Source organism: Pteropus alecto, unplaced genomic scaffold (assembly GCF_000325575.1).
Source record: "Pteropus alecto unplaced genomic scaffold, ASM32557v1 scaffold35, whole genome shotgun sequence".
Classification (NCBI taxonomy): Eukaryota; Metazoa; Chordata; class Mammalia; order Chiroptera; family Pteropodidae; genus Pteropus; species Pteropus alecto.
In genome coordinates, this window is record NW_006437828.1 from 10,374,931 (window position 1) to 10,391,451 (window position 16,521).

Sequence of the window (16,521 nt, forward strand, 5' to 3'; positions counted from 1 at the left end):
ATGGACCCCTATGTGCACGGGTTGGTCCAGTGACCCTGTTCGTGGCACCCTCTCGCTTTGACCTAGGTAGGGCATTCATCGAATTCTGTTTCCTCAGAAATTGCTCTTGAGGTATCAGGCAATTTCTTCTAGGTCTTGTGGGCTTTCTAGAACCTGGCGGTCCCATGTCTACGATCTCTTGAGACACCCACTCCGCTTTATGAGACAAAGCTGAATCAAAGAGAGGTGCGAACATGTGCTATTCTGAAAAATCCTCTCCGGTCTCCAAGGATTGCAAAGTTTTTGCAAAGACCTCCTGCTATTAACAAAAATATGGACTCGATTCCATCTATTTTCTTTCCTTCGCAGTTAAGTTTCTTTCTCTTTTTACAACTTAATGAGATATAAGTAATATAAGAAAGCTGCATATATTGAAAGTGTACAACCCGATAAGTTTGGACATATGCATATACCTAATGATTCTACTACCGCCACCAAGGTAATAAACCATCCATCACACCCCAAAGTTTCCTCGTGTGTGTGTGTATGCGCACGCGTGAGTGTGCTAAGAACACTTAACGCGAGATCTAGCGCAGTAAGGAATTTTAAGTGCCCGATATCTTATTGTTAACGGCAGGCGGTATGTTGCAGAGTGGATCGTGAGAGCTTCTTTACCTTGTATAACGGTAATTTTTATACCCGCCGAACAGAAACTCCCAATTTTATCCCCTCTCAGCTAAGTTGTTTGAAGGATTACCCCGTACGGTCTCCCCTGTTATCGGTGGGAGATTGGTTCCAGGACCCCCGCCTCCCCCTCAGAGATGACAAAATCCACAGATGCTCAAGTCCCTTATATAAAAGTGTTGTATTTGCATATAACCTATGCACATCCTCCCGTATATACCTTTTAATACTTGATACAATGGATATGCTATGTAAATAGTTTTTATGCTGTATTGTTTAGGGAATAATGATAAAAAAAAATACCACAACCATACATGTTCAGTACAAACATAACCATCATAGGCCAACTACATAGTACACGTCAGCGACAACTTAACTTTTTTTATTCGAATATTTTCCAGCCACCGTTGGTTGAATTCTGCAGATATGGAGGGCTGACTGTAATGGTCTTTATCTCTTATTCACTCTTTTACCCCAATTTCAATGCCACCCTTACTACTCTACCAAAATTGTTCTTTTCTGAGGTTATTATTCACCTTCTAGTTACCAAATCACATAAGCATACCTTGACTCCCCTAAGGCATTTGCCGTGAATGCGGTTGAGAATTCCCTCCCCTCTGAAATTCTCTTCTCTGCCATTGGTGTCTGTGGCAATACCTTCTTTGGAGTTTCCTTCTACCTCTGATTGCTCCTCCAGTGGGATCATTTTGACATTCCTAGCCTTTAAATGATGGTGTTCCTCAAGGGTCTTCCGCATTCAATTATTATCAATACTGAATATTAGCCGATGTCACCCACATCTGTTATCTATAAACCTGATATTTCTCCTGAGCCCGAGGCCTTAATTTGCAACGACCCACTGGGCACCTCGACCCGGATACCTCAGAGGCATCTCATTCCAAACAAGTCCTTAATTACAGTCATGTTCTTTTTCATATCCTGTCACTGTGTGTGGCATGTGCATGCCCCCAATGGCCACACCAGAGAATGGCCACACTAGAGACCAGAGCCACCTCTACCCTTGTCCGTCTATATCCCAAGGATCTCTTAATTCTGTCCTCTTAGGCTCTCTCATCTGTCCCCTCCTCTCCACCTCCATGAACTTGGCCTCGTTTGGGGCCTTATCACTCTCACCTGGGTGACTTCACCATAGTAGGTGTTCACAGGTATCCACCAGCTCTTTGTTGGTGAGATGAACACGTTGGAACAATTCCTCTCCCCAGCGCTGCCATCTGTGACTCACCGTTCTTGCTCCAGGGACCCTTCGAAGCACACAGGTGGGCATGCCACACCCCTTCAAACTCTCCCGCGGCCTCCAGGATCGATTTTCGTCCTCCTCGCATGGTGCACAAAGCACTTCTCACTCCTCCCTTGCCTCACCTCTCCCCGCAGCCTCGTGAGACGCCTCACAGAGCCGGTGGCCTTTAAGGACTTTTCCCTCCTCTTTTTGTCAAGGTACACATGGCATACTATAAAGCGCGGACTGCAGGTGCACGTATCAGTGGATTCTGGCGTGGGCATACGTACGTGTAACCACCGCCCCGATTAATACACGCACATTTCCATCAGCCCAGGAAGCTCCCCGAGTCCTCACCAGTCAGTCACCTCAGATTCACCGCCGTTCTGATTTCTATCACCGTGTATTAGTTTTGCCTACAGGTCTTCGCGTTGCCCAGTGGTCTTCCAAGCACGCAACTCCATCCTCAGCAACATGCGGTGTTGTCAATATTTTTATTTTAGACATTTTAGTGTACGTTAAGTGGAGTTTCATCGCGGCTCTAAGTTACATTTTCTTCTCGACTAATGATGTTGAGTATCTTTCAATGTGATTTGTGGCACTTATATATCTTTGTGTGTGTGTATGTGTGTGTGTGTGTGTGTGTGTAATATCCCAAGATTTTACACATTTCGAAAATTGAGTTGTCTTTTTATTATTCACATGAGGGAGTTCTTTATGTATTCTGAATATAAGTTCTTTGCCAGATACATAACTTTTCCAGTCCTGGGCTTAAGATTTCATTTTCTTGATGATGTCTTTTGAAAAGCAGCAAGTTGTAATTTATCATCTTTTTTTTCTTTATGCCTTTTTAATTTGTCTATGCAGGACATTTTATCTGGGAGAAACTTCCTTCCTATCTATGAGAGTCAACTGACATCATAGGCTGTGTTAATTACTAATGTTCATGTCCCTTTTCCCCCACAAGCTTGGGACCAATTTAAGGGCAGAGATCATGTTTTATGGAGTGCTTTAGATCTAGTAGAATGCCTATCAAGAATTAGATGCTCAAGAACTACTTATTACCCAAATGCACAAATGACTATGTTGAAAATTGGAAGAGTCAATCCAATTTCATCAATTAACTTCTTGGCACCTAGTTTTCTCTTCCTGAAAACAAGGAAAACTCCCCAGTTACCTCACAAGCATGTACAAGCAGTGGAAGCTACATGAGGTTGTGAAAAGGTGTACATCAGTAAGCAGCCTACGAATATATACTTTTCACAGATTTTTATTATTGTGAAGAATTTCATGAATCCTGATTTTCATTTGAAAAGCAATATATATAATTCTTAATAAATTAGATGTACCTCATGAAATGCTGGGACATCCTGGACCAAAAACACATGTGATTAGTCAGAACTTGAGATGTAAAGGTTTACATTTGACTTCATCACATCAGAGTGACCAACTTTTTAATCTAACAAGGTTCACTAATGTCTAAAATCACAAAGAGTACATAAAAAGGACAATGTCGTCATCAAATCTGTCCGAGGGATCAGACATAATAAATCCCACTGAGAATTCCAATTTGATAATGGGAGCCAAGAAGTCACGATATAATTCTGACAGGAAACTGCCATGAGAAAAAAATCTGGACGCCACCAGCAATACATGAAAACGATGGGCTCATTGAGGAAGCAAATCACCATCTTCCTTCTGCAGGGAACCACAGGGTGGGGAAGCCCCTGCTCAGTGGACGAGACTTAATTAATACTATGACTCATTTATTGATCAATAAAAAACATTCAGCACGTGACGAATTAAGCGTTTGCAAGGAGAGTGACTTTTCCCATGGCAACAAAGCCTCAGAAAGTCCAGGATTTTATCGGCCAGATTCTTGTATTTTTCTTTCGGGGCAGCGCAAGTCCTCACCCTGGATGGTTAAAGTACCAGAAGCAAGCGTGATATTCAGATGCTCAAATTGATTGATAAATATGTAGATAGAACAGAAAATATAGTTACACGGATAAATAGGCAAGATGCTCAATTTCCAGATATGAGAAGTATATAATTTAGAAACTAATTGAAACTGAAGTTTTAAGGATTTGATGTAATAACCCAGCATCACCTAATAAAAGAACCTATCCATTATCCAGTATGCAGTCTTTGCTCCTGAAAGAGTTGGCTCTGTTAGGAGGTTCTGAAAGGCTCGAAGTCTTTCTTTTTAGTCCAGGCTTGATGCTGGGGTCAGGAGTGTGAGATGATCTTTCTCAAATGGCCTAGATCCCTGAAAGAGAGAGGTGTGAACTTGCCCTTGGCACAGAAATACCAATGAAATACAGCAGGCATAGAAAGTGAGGGAGCAGCAAGTCACTGGCAGCCTGTGAGGACTGCCACCATCCAGGAGGCTGGTGGCCCCGACCCCTCCTGAACTGTGACCTGGCTCTCATTGTCCTAAACCATGTCTGAATGTGGCCCATATTCTCAAACTTAGTCCCAAATAGACATGCAATTCTCCTCTCATAAGAATTTGGTTGTGACTAAAGTACGATGAACAGGAAGTTAGATCTGGTTGCAAAGAATTTAAGTTGAAAGCAGGAAGTATACCTTACTGACGTTTAATAACCTGTGAATAATACCTGGCTGGATGGTTATCCAGTGAATTAATAGGGGGCCTTAAAAGAAAAAGGAAAAAATGTATAGGACTGCTGGAGTTGAAAGGCTATATTTATGAAATTAAAAGAGCAGACCCAATAACTTAATTAATACTATGACTCATTTATTGATCAAAGAGAATTTATTCACAGAGCTTTCAAATACAAACAAAATAGCACTTTTTGTTTTTTACAAAATGAATATTGAAATAAATGTGATACAGCACAGTCCGATAACAGACAAAAGAAAATAAGATCTAATGACTGGCAAATGGACAGAAATATGCCCCTTTACTTCATAAGAATATCATAGCAGAAGCTACTCAGAGAAGTACACCATATTTTTGAACAATATTGAAATACAAAGTCTTGACGCTAAGGTCTGCATAAACGATGAAAACATATTGAGGCATAAAGACCTTATGCGGGGTATACAAAATACTGATAGAGTGGCTTATTGGTCCGTTTATTAGGGTTAATGTATGCTCTATAAAGTGATAATACTGTATTTTAAAAGTATAATAAAAGGAAAACTGAGGAGTGATGCACCGCCAGGCCTCTCGCTCAGTCTTCGTGACGACTTAATGTGTGAGCGTGGCAGGTGTGAGGACGTGTGCGTCTCTATGTGCTCGTGTGCTTTCAGAAGCGCCATGATCTGTAGGGAGCATCTGCGGGTTACCCTGCTTCCCAACAGAACACTGTCTCTGCTAGCCCTTTTGATTCTCCGAGTCTTTATCTTAAAAACAAAACAAAAACCCTCGTTTGCATATACAGATTTGTTTCGGGTGTGAATGCATTCTATATTAATAATACTCCGTGGAATAGAAACACCTAACGCCCCTGCGATATTTTTAGCCTTTGGTCCATTTTCCTCTATCATTCCATGCTCTTCATCTCTTTTCCAAATCTTGCACGTCCCTTCTACATAATGTAATGTTTCTGATTCCATTGGGTTTCATCCCATTAGCATCGTATGGACTAGAACCACTATTCCACCTTTTGAAAGCAGCTGGACGCTTCGGTACCTCCAAGCCCCTTCAGTCCATCTCCTCCTCTGTTTATTCCCGGTGGCTCCATCTCAGTATGGGTACTGCTTCTGTTTCTTGCCGGAGAAGCAAGCCAGCCACGTGCACAGCAGGATGGCAGTGGCGGCACCCGCTCCTGTGCAGTAGTAGGCCCAGCCGATTTCACACTTACCTAGGGACACAGAGGGGGACAGAAAGCAGCACAGACAGATCAGGATGATTTTGCAGGAGACTCCGTTATTTCTTCCAGTGTGTGTGTCCCGGATGTATGGAAGCGGAACCGAAATGCCCTGATAAAGGTGGTGTGCGCGGTCAAATGAAATCAAAACATGGGCTGAAGGCGATATCGAGACTGAAGAAAGCCACAATGGTCGTGCGCATTGCGGGAAGACCTCACGATCTATGCCTCCCGCTTCTAATGCCACCGCCGGAGCGAAGAAAAGGGAGGATGAGAGCAATCGGCATAGTAGAGATAAAGGTATTAATTCCGATTTCAATCACCCAAACTCATATGCATAATGAGTTACCGTAGGAAAAATTCATAATACAGTCCTTCCTGAAAGGGCCACTGGAAGAAGATGACCCATTCGAAAGCTAATGCTAAAGTGAATACTGCTATTTACAGGGAAATGCTAAGTGGCTCACGCTGATTGAAGTGGAGAGGAAAATCTCCCTAACTCTCCTGGGATCAACACTCACCTTTAAGTTAATGCATCCTATCAATAAGAACATAATAACAAGGATCCAGAGGGGTCCTCATCTCTCAGAGTTGGCCTAGTATTAGTAGTAATAATAACACACCCACAAGACTAAAAATATAATTAGTAGAAAAAAAAAATTAGGCATAGCTATATTAATTTCAGAGACAGCAGATTTCAAAGCAAGAACTTATAAGGGATAATGAAGGGCATTAATAATGATAAAGGAATCAATTCTCTGAGAAAACACAATAACCCTTGATGTGTGTTTGCCTAACAATAGAGCATCAAACTACAAAAGGCAAAAACGGACAGACTCCAGGGAGAAGTAGATCAATCCGTTATCAGAGCTGGAGACTTCCACACGCCTCTAACGGAAAAGGACAGATTCAGCAGGCAGACAAGACCTGCAGAACATAGCTGAACTCAACAACACCACTAATTGGCTGAATATAATTTACATCTATAGACTACTTCCAACATTGCAGAACACATTCTTCTCCAGGTAGACAAAACATCCACCAAGGTTATGGATCATAGAACAGACTTTAACACAATTAAAAAAATAGAAATCATGCAATGTCTGCTCATGGACAACATAGTATTAAACTAGAAATCAATAACAGAAAAATGACTGGAAAATCCCCAAAGTTGTGGAGATTAAACAAGATCCTTTTAAATAACACTCAAGAAATCTCAAGATAAATTTTAGAATATTTTGAACTAAATAAAAATAATGCAGCTTATCAAAATGTGTGGGATATAACAAAAACAGGGGTTAGAGGGAAATTTATAGCATTGAATGCATATATTAGAGAAGAAGAAAGATCTAATGTTGATAATCTTAGTTTTCACCTTAGAAACCTACAAAAAGAAAAGCAAATTAAACTCAAAATAAGCAGAACAAAATATAAGAAGAAATAGAGTAGAAATTAATAATAACTTATCAAAATGTGTGTGATATAACAAAAACAGGGGTTAGAGGAAAATTTATAGCATCGAATGCATATATTAGAGAAGAAGAAAGATCTAATGTTGATAATCTTAGTTTTCACCTTAGAAACCTACAAAAAGAAAAGCAAATTAAACTCAAAATAAGCAGAACAAAATATAAGAAGAAATAGAGTAGAAATTAATAATATTCTATGAGGCCAGAATTACCCTAACACCGAAACCAGATGAAGACATTACAAAAGACGAAAACTACAGACAAATATCTCTCATGAACTTAGATGCAAAAACTTTCAATAAAATAGTGGCCAATCAAATCCAACAATGTATGAAAAGAGTTATATACCTTGACCGCACGATATTAATCCCAGGCATAAAAGGCAGGTTCAACATTTGAAAATCGATTAATATAATCCATCATATCGAAAGACTAAAAAAGAAAAACTACATAATCATATTAATAGATTCAGAAAAGTATTTAAGTCCATCACCCACTCATGATAAAAATTCTCAGTAAACTAGAAATAGAAGGAAACTTGCTTAACTTGATAAAGAATATCTATGAAAATACAATAGCTAATATCATACTTCATGATGAGAAACTCTCACCACTCCTTTTCAACATCAACTGGAAGTCCTAGTTAATGCAATAAGACAGGAAAAGAAAATAAAAGATATACAGATTGGAAAGGAAGAAATAAAGCTGTCTTTGTAGATGATGTGAAGAAAATGTGAAAGAAGCCACGAAATACTCCTGGAACTAATTAGTAATTATAGAAAGGTTGTAGGATGCAAAGGTAATACATAAAATTCAATTACTTCCTATATACCAGCAATGAACAAGTGAAGTTAAAACTAAAAAAACACACCATTTACATTGGCACCTAAAAATAAAATAATTAGGAATAAATCTAACAAAATGTATACAGAGCCTATATGAGGAAAACTACAAACCCTGATGAACAAAAATCAACAAACTAAATAAATTGAGAGATAGCCCATGTCCATGGATAAGAAGACTCAATAGTGTCAAGATGTCAGTTCCTATCAAACTGATCTATAGATTTAGTAAAATCCCAATCGAAATCTCAGCAAATTACTTTGTGGATATTGACAAATTGTTTCTAAAGTTTATATGGAGAGGCAAAAGACCCAGAAAAGCCAACATAGTATTGAAGGAGATAAAAAAAAAAAAAATTTTGGAGGACCGACATTATCTGACTTTAAGACTTACTGTAAATCGCTAATTGTTGGTGAAAGAATAAACAAATAGATCAATGGAGGAGAAGAGAGAAACCACTTCATTGCCTATGGCGCACTTATCATGGTTTATAAATATCGTGTGTGTGTGTGTGTGTGTGTGTGTGTTTGATTTCAGTCTCAATTAGGGGAGCCCATTGTATACTTTGTTCCCTACTGCACTCCTACAAAAGGGCCTGGCTCATAGTAGGCCCTCAATAAATAAATGTTGAATGAAAGGCGAGAAAAAAGAAAAATAGAAAGCCAGAAAAGTAAGCAGACAGCCAGTCTCTGAAAAACAGAGTAAATCTGGGATTTTATTTTAAGAGTAACTCTCGTCCTATTTTGGCACCGAACTTTTGGAGAGAATTTCCCAAACCAACTCATGCATTTATGGCCTCATGGGGAGTGTGTTAAATTTAACAGGATGGGAGAATATGGAAGATCCCATCGGCACCTTGGGGCTGGTTTCACTGGAACGATGACCCCCATTAATAAGGACAGATAGGGTAAGTATTTGTCAAGGATAACAGAGTCCCCTTCGTGGACCGGATTTGCTGATAACCACAGGCTGATGTGACAGTGAGTCTTGGGAATAATCTCCATTTTGAATTATTCTTTAGCTGGATTAAATACATCCAGGAGGGAGAATTAATAGGTAGCTAAGAGTTGGCAAGTGGTTTAGAACTTGTCAAAAAGTCAGCAAAATTTGTGGTCAGTCCATGAAGCACATGGCTCATAACACAGAACACAATCAATCGTTCATTAATAACAAGGTATTGACCTATACACAGTCCCATGATCTAATATAAAAAGTGGAGTACATATTTCTTTATTAATTATTGGACACTTACTTGAAAAAAAAGTCGCTGGCGAGGCTAATTATTTGAGAATAGTGTATGTGACAGTAGCCACATGTATTCAATAAAGATGGAAGAAGATGCTACTGAGGAGCTAGCTGACCGTCAGAGGACCGAGGAGAGAGAGCGTGCTATTTTTTTTCTGAGAGCATCTACAGAATAGCAGCAGTTTAAACAATTAGAGGATTTTAGCAGTCAGGGGAACCGTAGCAGATGGTGTAATGTGCTACCCAATTCCTTTGGGTCCCTTTGCTGGTTCTGGGTTCTCATCCCTCAGCTTCTATTTGTGCTTTGCTCCGAATACCTACATACAAACCTCATCAGAGGACACTGTGACAGAAACACTTTGTCCTGACTCTCAGAGAGCTGATGTAGCCCCAGCGTGACCTGTGGCCAATGATGGATGGTGCAGAAGCCGCAAGTTTGCTTTCTTTTCCCCAGGTGGGGCAAACTCTGGAGTGCAATGAACGTTGCAGAGCTCCAGGGAGTCCCAGCTGAGGCTGGGTCCAGGCTGGGTCCTGTCTGGGAAGTACGCCCTTTCTAGGTGTTTACTCCCTTTCTACCTGGCGCTCCCACTGCCTTGCTGCTTTCCCCTCAACATACTTCCTTGATGACTCGAACATGAACGCTCATTTCAGGATCTGCTCCGGGGAACCCAATTTAAGACAAGAGCAAAAGCAAAGTCTTTCTTGCTTTTTTAAATAATAAGGTCTAAATTTCTCCATGTGCCAGAGGCTTAACCATCCCACTCACCTGCTGATGCAAGCGCTGCTATCCCTAGAGACACCCAGAGTGACAAAAGAGTCTCGGGCACCAGCTGTCTCACACTCTCCCTGTACGACCCTCTTCCTGGGGCAAATCCAACTCCTGGTCTTAAGTGTCTATGTGTCGTTTTTAATGATTGTTATGTTTCTGGAGACTTTCTCGTTTGAACCATAAAACGTGTAGTCAGTTCATCAGACCAACTGTCTATCAGATGAAAATGAGAAGGAAGAAAACTTGAAATGAAGGTACTTCAAAATGTACCCTAGCAGAAGAAAATGTTAAGGATGTCACAAAATATTGCCACACAAGTTTATAACCGTGATTCATATATTTTGTGGTTTAAATTCAGCTACTAGCTAAGGACCAAGATGAGCAACTAATGCTCAGTGTGATTTAAAGAAATATTCCTCTATTTCAGACAAGAAGACTTTTACTTACTAAGTAATTCGTAAAATAAATAATTATTAATTGAAAGGTGGCATAATATGGATTTATTCTGGTATTTTGGATTATATAGAAATATAGTCAGCCCATCAAAGTAGCCTCAAAATGATATACAAAAGCTTACATTTCACACACACACACACACACACACACACACACACACACAAACATACTTGCAAGAAATGGTCAAGATCAGTTTAGTAAGATCAAGATATGTCTACAGATTTAGGCAAATCTAAGGAAACTTAAGTCATTCAACCCCTAATTCTTGATTCTTTGATTTCTTCCACTCTTCCTCCATCCCTTTCCCTCAACTCATTCATTAATTCAACAAATATTTATTAAGTGACTACCCCAACTAGGAATCACTGGGTGTTGGGGATCTACTTGAGAACAAGATGAATACAGTTTTTGCTATCAAGGAGCTATTGTCTAGCCAAGGAAGTATTAAACAATAATTACTTAGATAATTATCTAATGATAATTGCAATATGTGGGTTGAAGAAAAAATTTCAGGATGCTAAAACAGCAAATCAAAAAGTACCTGGTATGTTATGGTCAGAGCCTTAAATTACAAGTGACATCTATGCTGACACCTGGCAGATGAGCAGGAGCTGAGCAAGCATGAACGTGGGAGGCCAGGGAAGAGTGGACTTGCACTAAGGAGGTAGGAAGCAAAATGTAATGGAGAGACGTAGGCGGATTTGGATTTCGTTAAAGTGTTGCTCAAATAAGAGATAGATGCCACTTTGGGTGTGACCGAGAGATGGAGTTGGATGTGACCACCTCCAGAATTTGAGGACTTGAAGCCTGAAAACTTCCTCTTCAGAACTTTTGTCTTTACTGGGGGACAGAAACATGAGGGATTCAGCATCCATCAACACACCTTGAGCAGCAGCTCTATATGTTGTAATGTTCCAGGAGCCGGAGAGCCAGCAGTGAGCAAGACGGACAGGGTCGTTGGTCTCATGAAGCATATGTTCTAGTGAGACCTGACTCTCGAGTATCACACACAACAGTTGCATAATTGTGAACCATCCCTTGAATATTGTTAAAGAGAAAAATCACAGACCCTAAATGGTGTCGCACGTGCTAAAAACTTATGATACCAAACCCAGATTTAATGCCTGATCTAATTGCAGTTTCGACCTCTCCCAGAAACGTAATCTTAATCAACCGGTCTGGAAACTTCTGGTCAAACACCAGTAAGGTAGGGCCCTTTCCACTCCCGTAGAAAGAAGAGGCAACCTGCATGATAAAAACCCTTGCCATTCCCTTCTCTCCAAAAGATGTCCTGCTCTAAAAAAAATTCTTTTCTTTTGCTAAAAAAATTATTTTCTTTTGTTAATAGCTCCCTTGCCCCGCCTTCTTTCCTATAAAAACCTTCCATTTTGTATAACCCCTCCAAGCGCCCTTCTAGTTGCTAGGTGGGATGCTGCCTGCTTCATGAATTGCTTAATAAAGTCAATTAAATCTTTAAATATACTCAGTCGAGCTTTGTTTTTTCACAATATTTTACACGTATGCTGTGTAGAAATTCAGTTGAATGAAATTAAGGTATGAGGGATGTTCTACCTGAAGTTATAAATGTAAAAACAAAACATCTAGAGTTCTATGAGAGACTATGGATTTTTAAACTGCAGATTTAACATTGTACCTTGAACTTCTCCAAAGGAAAAAGAAAAGTAGATTTTTTTTCCTCTCTGAGCATGATTACATTGTTAAACCTACGTGCTCAGTAATAAGAAATTAGCGTTGAGTTTCATAATAATAGTAGAAAAAAAGGCATTTTGAGTACATTAGGCTATTAGAAAAGAGCAGATTTTAAGTTTATGTGTTTTAAACAGTGTAGTAGTGTATGAGTAGTAATGGAACTAAATGAAACCAGGAAATATGGGGCCATTCTTCCCCTGTCATGGCAATAAATGCTTGTTATTATAATTCAAACAGAACACCTTTTACCAGAGGGTAAGTATTGCCTGTGATCCTTTCAGGAAATAAGAGAAATAAATCTGTTGAAACTTTCTCTTTTGCTCCTTATAACGCACAGTCACACAGGACTCCAAGGTAACGTGGTTGGCAAATTGCTCCTTTCAACAATGGGGAATAGTATTCTTGACAGCTAAAACAGTGGTTAATGGGACAGACAGCAACGAACCACACCACCTGCCAAGTCACTGGAAAAAGATGCCGTGGCCACATTCCCGGGCCAGGAGCTGGGGTGGGAGAGGTGTGGCTGAATTTTCAGGGCGACTCAAATTAGTTTTTAGTGGAGCTTTTGTTAGTAATAGAGACAGAGGAAAAGGTGTAAAGAACACAGTCTTACTATAAATAACAATGAAATTCCGGTGATTGGTTCATCTTTGGAGGATGCTGTAGTTTAATCTCTGCCTTTTCATTCCTTTGTTCTATTAACGTTTCAGAGCCTATGTGTCACTGTATCTGCCCCCTTCACTTCTGTATCCCGGTGCTCAGTACGATGCCTGAACCACAGCAGAAAATCAATAGACATTTGTGGCATGGGTGAGTGTCAGACACTACTTGTGGTGAGAATAAAGATCTAAAATGAATAATTATACAATAGCTGTCATGTATAGACTGTGAGTCAGGTGCTAAACAGTTTAGAAGAGGCATTTCATTTTGCCTATCATACTTTCAGGAATTTAGAGAAGCGAATCTATTTGTCCTTTCTCAACATTGTTCCTATTTTGAAGATGAAGAAATTGAGATTCATGCAAAATAATTAACTTTCTGGGTATTTCAAATAAATGGTGAAGCTTGAACTTGAATTTGAGTCAAATTGATTCCATAACTTTTTCTTGTGCTCAGATAACGTGTTAGGAATATCCATATCAAATGTATTTTTCCCATTTGTTAGATAGTACTTGCCTTTGTTAGAACTTATATGGCAAGAAGAAATAAAGTATATTTTATTCCTTTGAATTCACCAGTCTTCCTAGAAGATTCCACGGACCCGGGCGCACCTTGCATGGTGCTAGTGATCACAGGCCCCGTCTTACAGACTTGGCACTTCCAATTCCTGAGCCAATGGAACCAACCTGGCACTGTCTTGGCAACCCCATCATCTCTGGAGGATGTGGGACGGGGGACCCAATACACTTGCTTGCTGAATTCAGATGACTGATTCTTCCTGGGTGAGAACAGGCCATGGAGGTGCCCCAGCTGGGTGCTTTTGACCCTGACATGATCTGAGCAGAGTTGGTGAAGGGCTCTGGGTCACAGCCACACTCCAGCTCCCGTCTCAGGTTGCTGTCTGTCTGTGAATCCTCAGCTGTTTGGCGGTTTGGCAGGAGGCACTGTGCCATCCTCATTCCTCCCCAAAGACCTTGCCATAGCGCCCGGCACAGAGAACAGAGTTTCTCTGTCAAGCATAGCACAGAACCTAGCAACTCGGAAAGTCTTGCCCTCTGACTGATGCCGTTCAGCACAAACCTGTGTGCTGGGCCTTCCTGTGTTCTGCCTTTGAACCTGAACTCCACCTGTTCCCAGCTTACTTCTTTCCTCACGAGGTCACTGCTGAGTTCCCAGCCTTGTGGCCACAAGTGCCTGAGTCCAGATATAAGAAGCCGACTGACTTCATTGATGAAGTCGGAATAACTTTCATCTGTGATATTTAAAATTTTCAACAATGGTAAGATACAAATGCAAAGTTCGTGGAGAGAAGAATCAGGCATATTAGATTTCACCCGTTTTTGCTGCAGGAAAGTGAAAGGTTTAGTGTAGGGGGGACACTTTTGTACTCTTAAATCCCATGGACAAAAGGTCAACAGGTCCTTCTTCTCTTGAATAAATTCCTTCGTGCGTCTTCATCGTCAGACCCTCTTGTTTGCATAGGCATTAAAATCATGAACCAAACGAATGCGTCGTGGGACCAATTCCATTTGTTCTGTTGTAAAGTCACTGAACAAAGGTATCTCTAGTAAAAATGAAACAGATTTTAAACTTTTGACCTAAAACACACGAAGGCTTTAATTCAAATCTTTCGCGTAGTCGAAATGATCCCTCATGGGTCTGGAAAGAGGACAGAAGGACGCCAAACTCTGTTGGTGGCAAAAAACGTGGGAGCAAAATGGCCGAGGGAAGAAAGCGTGGCCGGGCTGTTTTTCCAGCTCCTTCGCGTGTTTCCGTTAGTCTCCTACTGGAAGTGACACGAAATATGCCTCAGTGTATGGAGCTCTGGGGACAACAAAAAATGGAGGCAAGAAATTCTTAAAAGATTTCCCCACCTTCTGTGTTTGCCTTACTTTCTCCACAGAGGTGACCAGGACATAGAGTCAGAGTATAAAATGCAGACGTGTCCCTTCTCAAGGACGGGTGTCCTCCAGCCGTGGCATTAGTAGTTAAGGTCCACAGCCGGGCAGTCACAGAGAGCAGGGATTTCTTCTCTGGGAAAGAGCAGACGCGCATCTTCAAAGAGCTCGGAACAGCGTTGTGTCTAAGGAGATACGTCAGAGTGGAGCCCGATGGAGAAACGTGGCTCGGCCTTGTCAGTCTCATCCAGCACCAGCCACGTGGAGGAGGATGTGAGGGACAATGACTGGCTGTACGAGGACCATACGCAAATCTGAGAATGTGTTCCATGGGTTTCAAATTTTAGGGGCAGGGGGCACCTCCCTGAATTAGAAATTCTTTCTGTTCTGTTCAACGGCGTACATTTTCTATTTTGGTTCCTATTTTTGCCCACTGACCTCCCCATAACTTGCAAATCGGTTTTTCTCAAGTGCAATTAGACTTGAGAGGAGAGTGAATGAAAGAAGATGGGGTCACCGTTCAGGCCGAGGAGAAGGGATTGCTTCGCAGGATGCGAAGTCTGAGAGACCATTACGGAGACGTCCTGGGTTTTCAGAGCTTCTGGGGCTGTTCTTGAGAAGCCGAGAGCATCATTTCAAGAACAGGAAACACAATGGCTTCTTAATCAAATTAAGTAGCGAAAGGAAAGCAATAATTACTCAAATTCACTTGGCAAATTAGCAAGAGAAATTAATTGAAACACTGCTTTTGATCATAAGGATATAATTAGAAAAGCCTTTGGTGGATGAAAATATCTCTGAGGCATGAATTAAATCAAGGGGACAATGGGATCAGAAAGGCCTTATGTTTAATTTGTCAGTCTAAACCTCCAGTTACAGAATGTGAATAATAAATAAATATGGAAAAGGAATAATAAATAATGATCAGCAGAGATTCATTAAAAACAGTCCTGCACAAATACCATGAATAATAGTAGCAATCATCTATTAGGCTTTTATTATGTGAAGATACTGCGCTATATACTACGTATTATTCTCATCACTGGTACTGTTTTGTTCTCTTACAAAGTAAGAACTAAAATCACCATTGTTAACACATACGTAGCAGAAGCCATCGCTGACCACACGATGGACTTGGTGATGGAAGCCATGTAGGGCCCTGAAGCCCAACAAGAGACAGACTGACACGCCTTTCCCTCTCTCTGCTTCATCTTATACTTACGAGTGCCACTACTCCTCAGTGACATCTGGTTCTATAAAACTCCGAATACATCCAAGCTGGATGATAAGAAGCCAATTAGGACGTAGTATGTCCTGGCAGCAGTTATTTATTCAAGAGGGGACACATAGCAAAGTTGACTCAACTTCCTTATTCCATTAATGAAGGGGGAAGCTCACCCTGTCCTGTTTGACATGAACGAGGATGCTTAGGGCCACAGGTGCCAAATGCAGCCACCTTATGACCACGGAAGAACTGGCCTCAGGATGAAGCCGACTCTGAGTTAGATGACATCTTCGAGCTCCTAAATCAGCCAAGTCTGCAGCTCACTGTAGCTCTGGCCTTCCTATAATAAGTAAGAGATCTTAAATGCCCTCTCTGTTTGCTTAAGGCAGTTGGAGTTAGTTTTGTCACCTAGAAGATCCTAATTTACATAAAACAAAATGAATGTTTGCTCAACTAGGTTCTAGCAAAGTACAAAAAATACATTTTCTATACAAATTAAGGCAGCGT

The 16,521-nt window shown here is 40.7% G+C and overlaps 1 protein-coding gene across 1 annotated transcript in view; it reads right to left on the reverse strand.

Moving 5' to 3' along the window:
- Window positions 1-4,640: 4,640 nt before the first annotated feature.
- LHFPL6 (LHFPL tetraspan subfamily member 6) overlaps window positions 4,641-16,521 on the reverse strand; it is a 195,168-nt gene continuing 183,287 nt past the window's right edge. Inside the window, exon 3 of the mRNA XM_006914989.3 lies at window positions 4,641-5,733. Coding sequence (XP_006915051.2) covers window positions 5,615-5,733 — 119 coding nt within the window. The 3' untranslated portion in view covers window positions 4,641-5,614. The remainder of the gene's footprint in view (window positions 5,734-16,521) is intronic.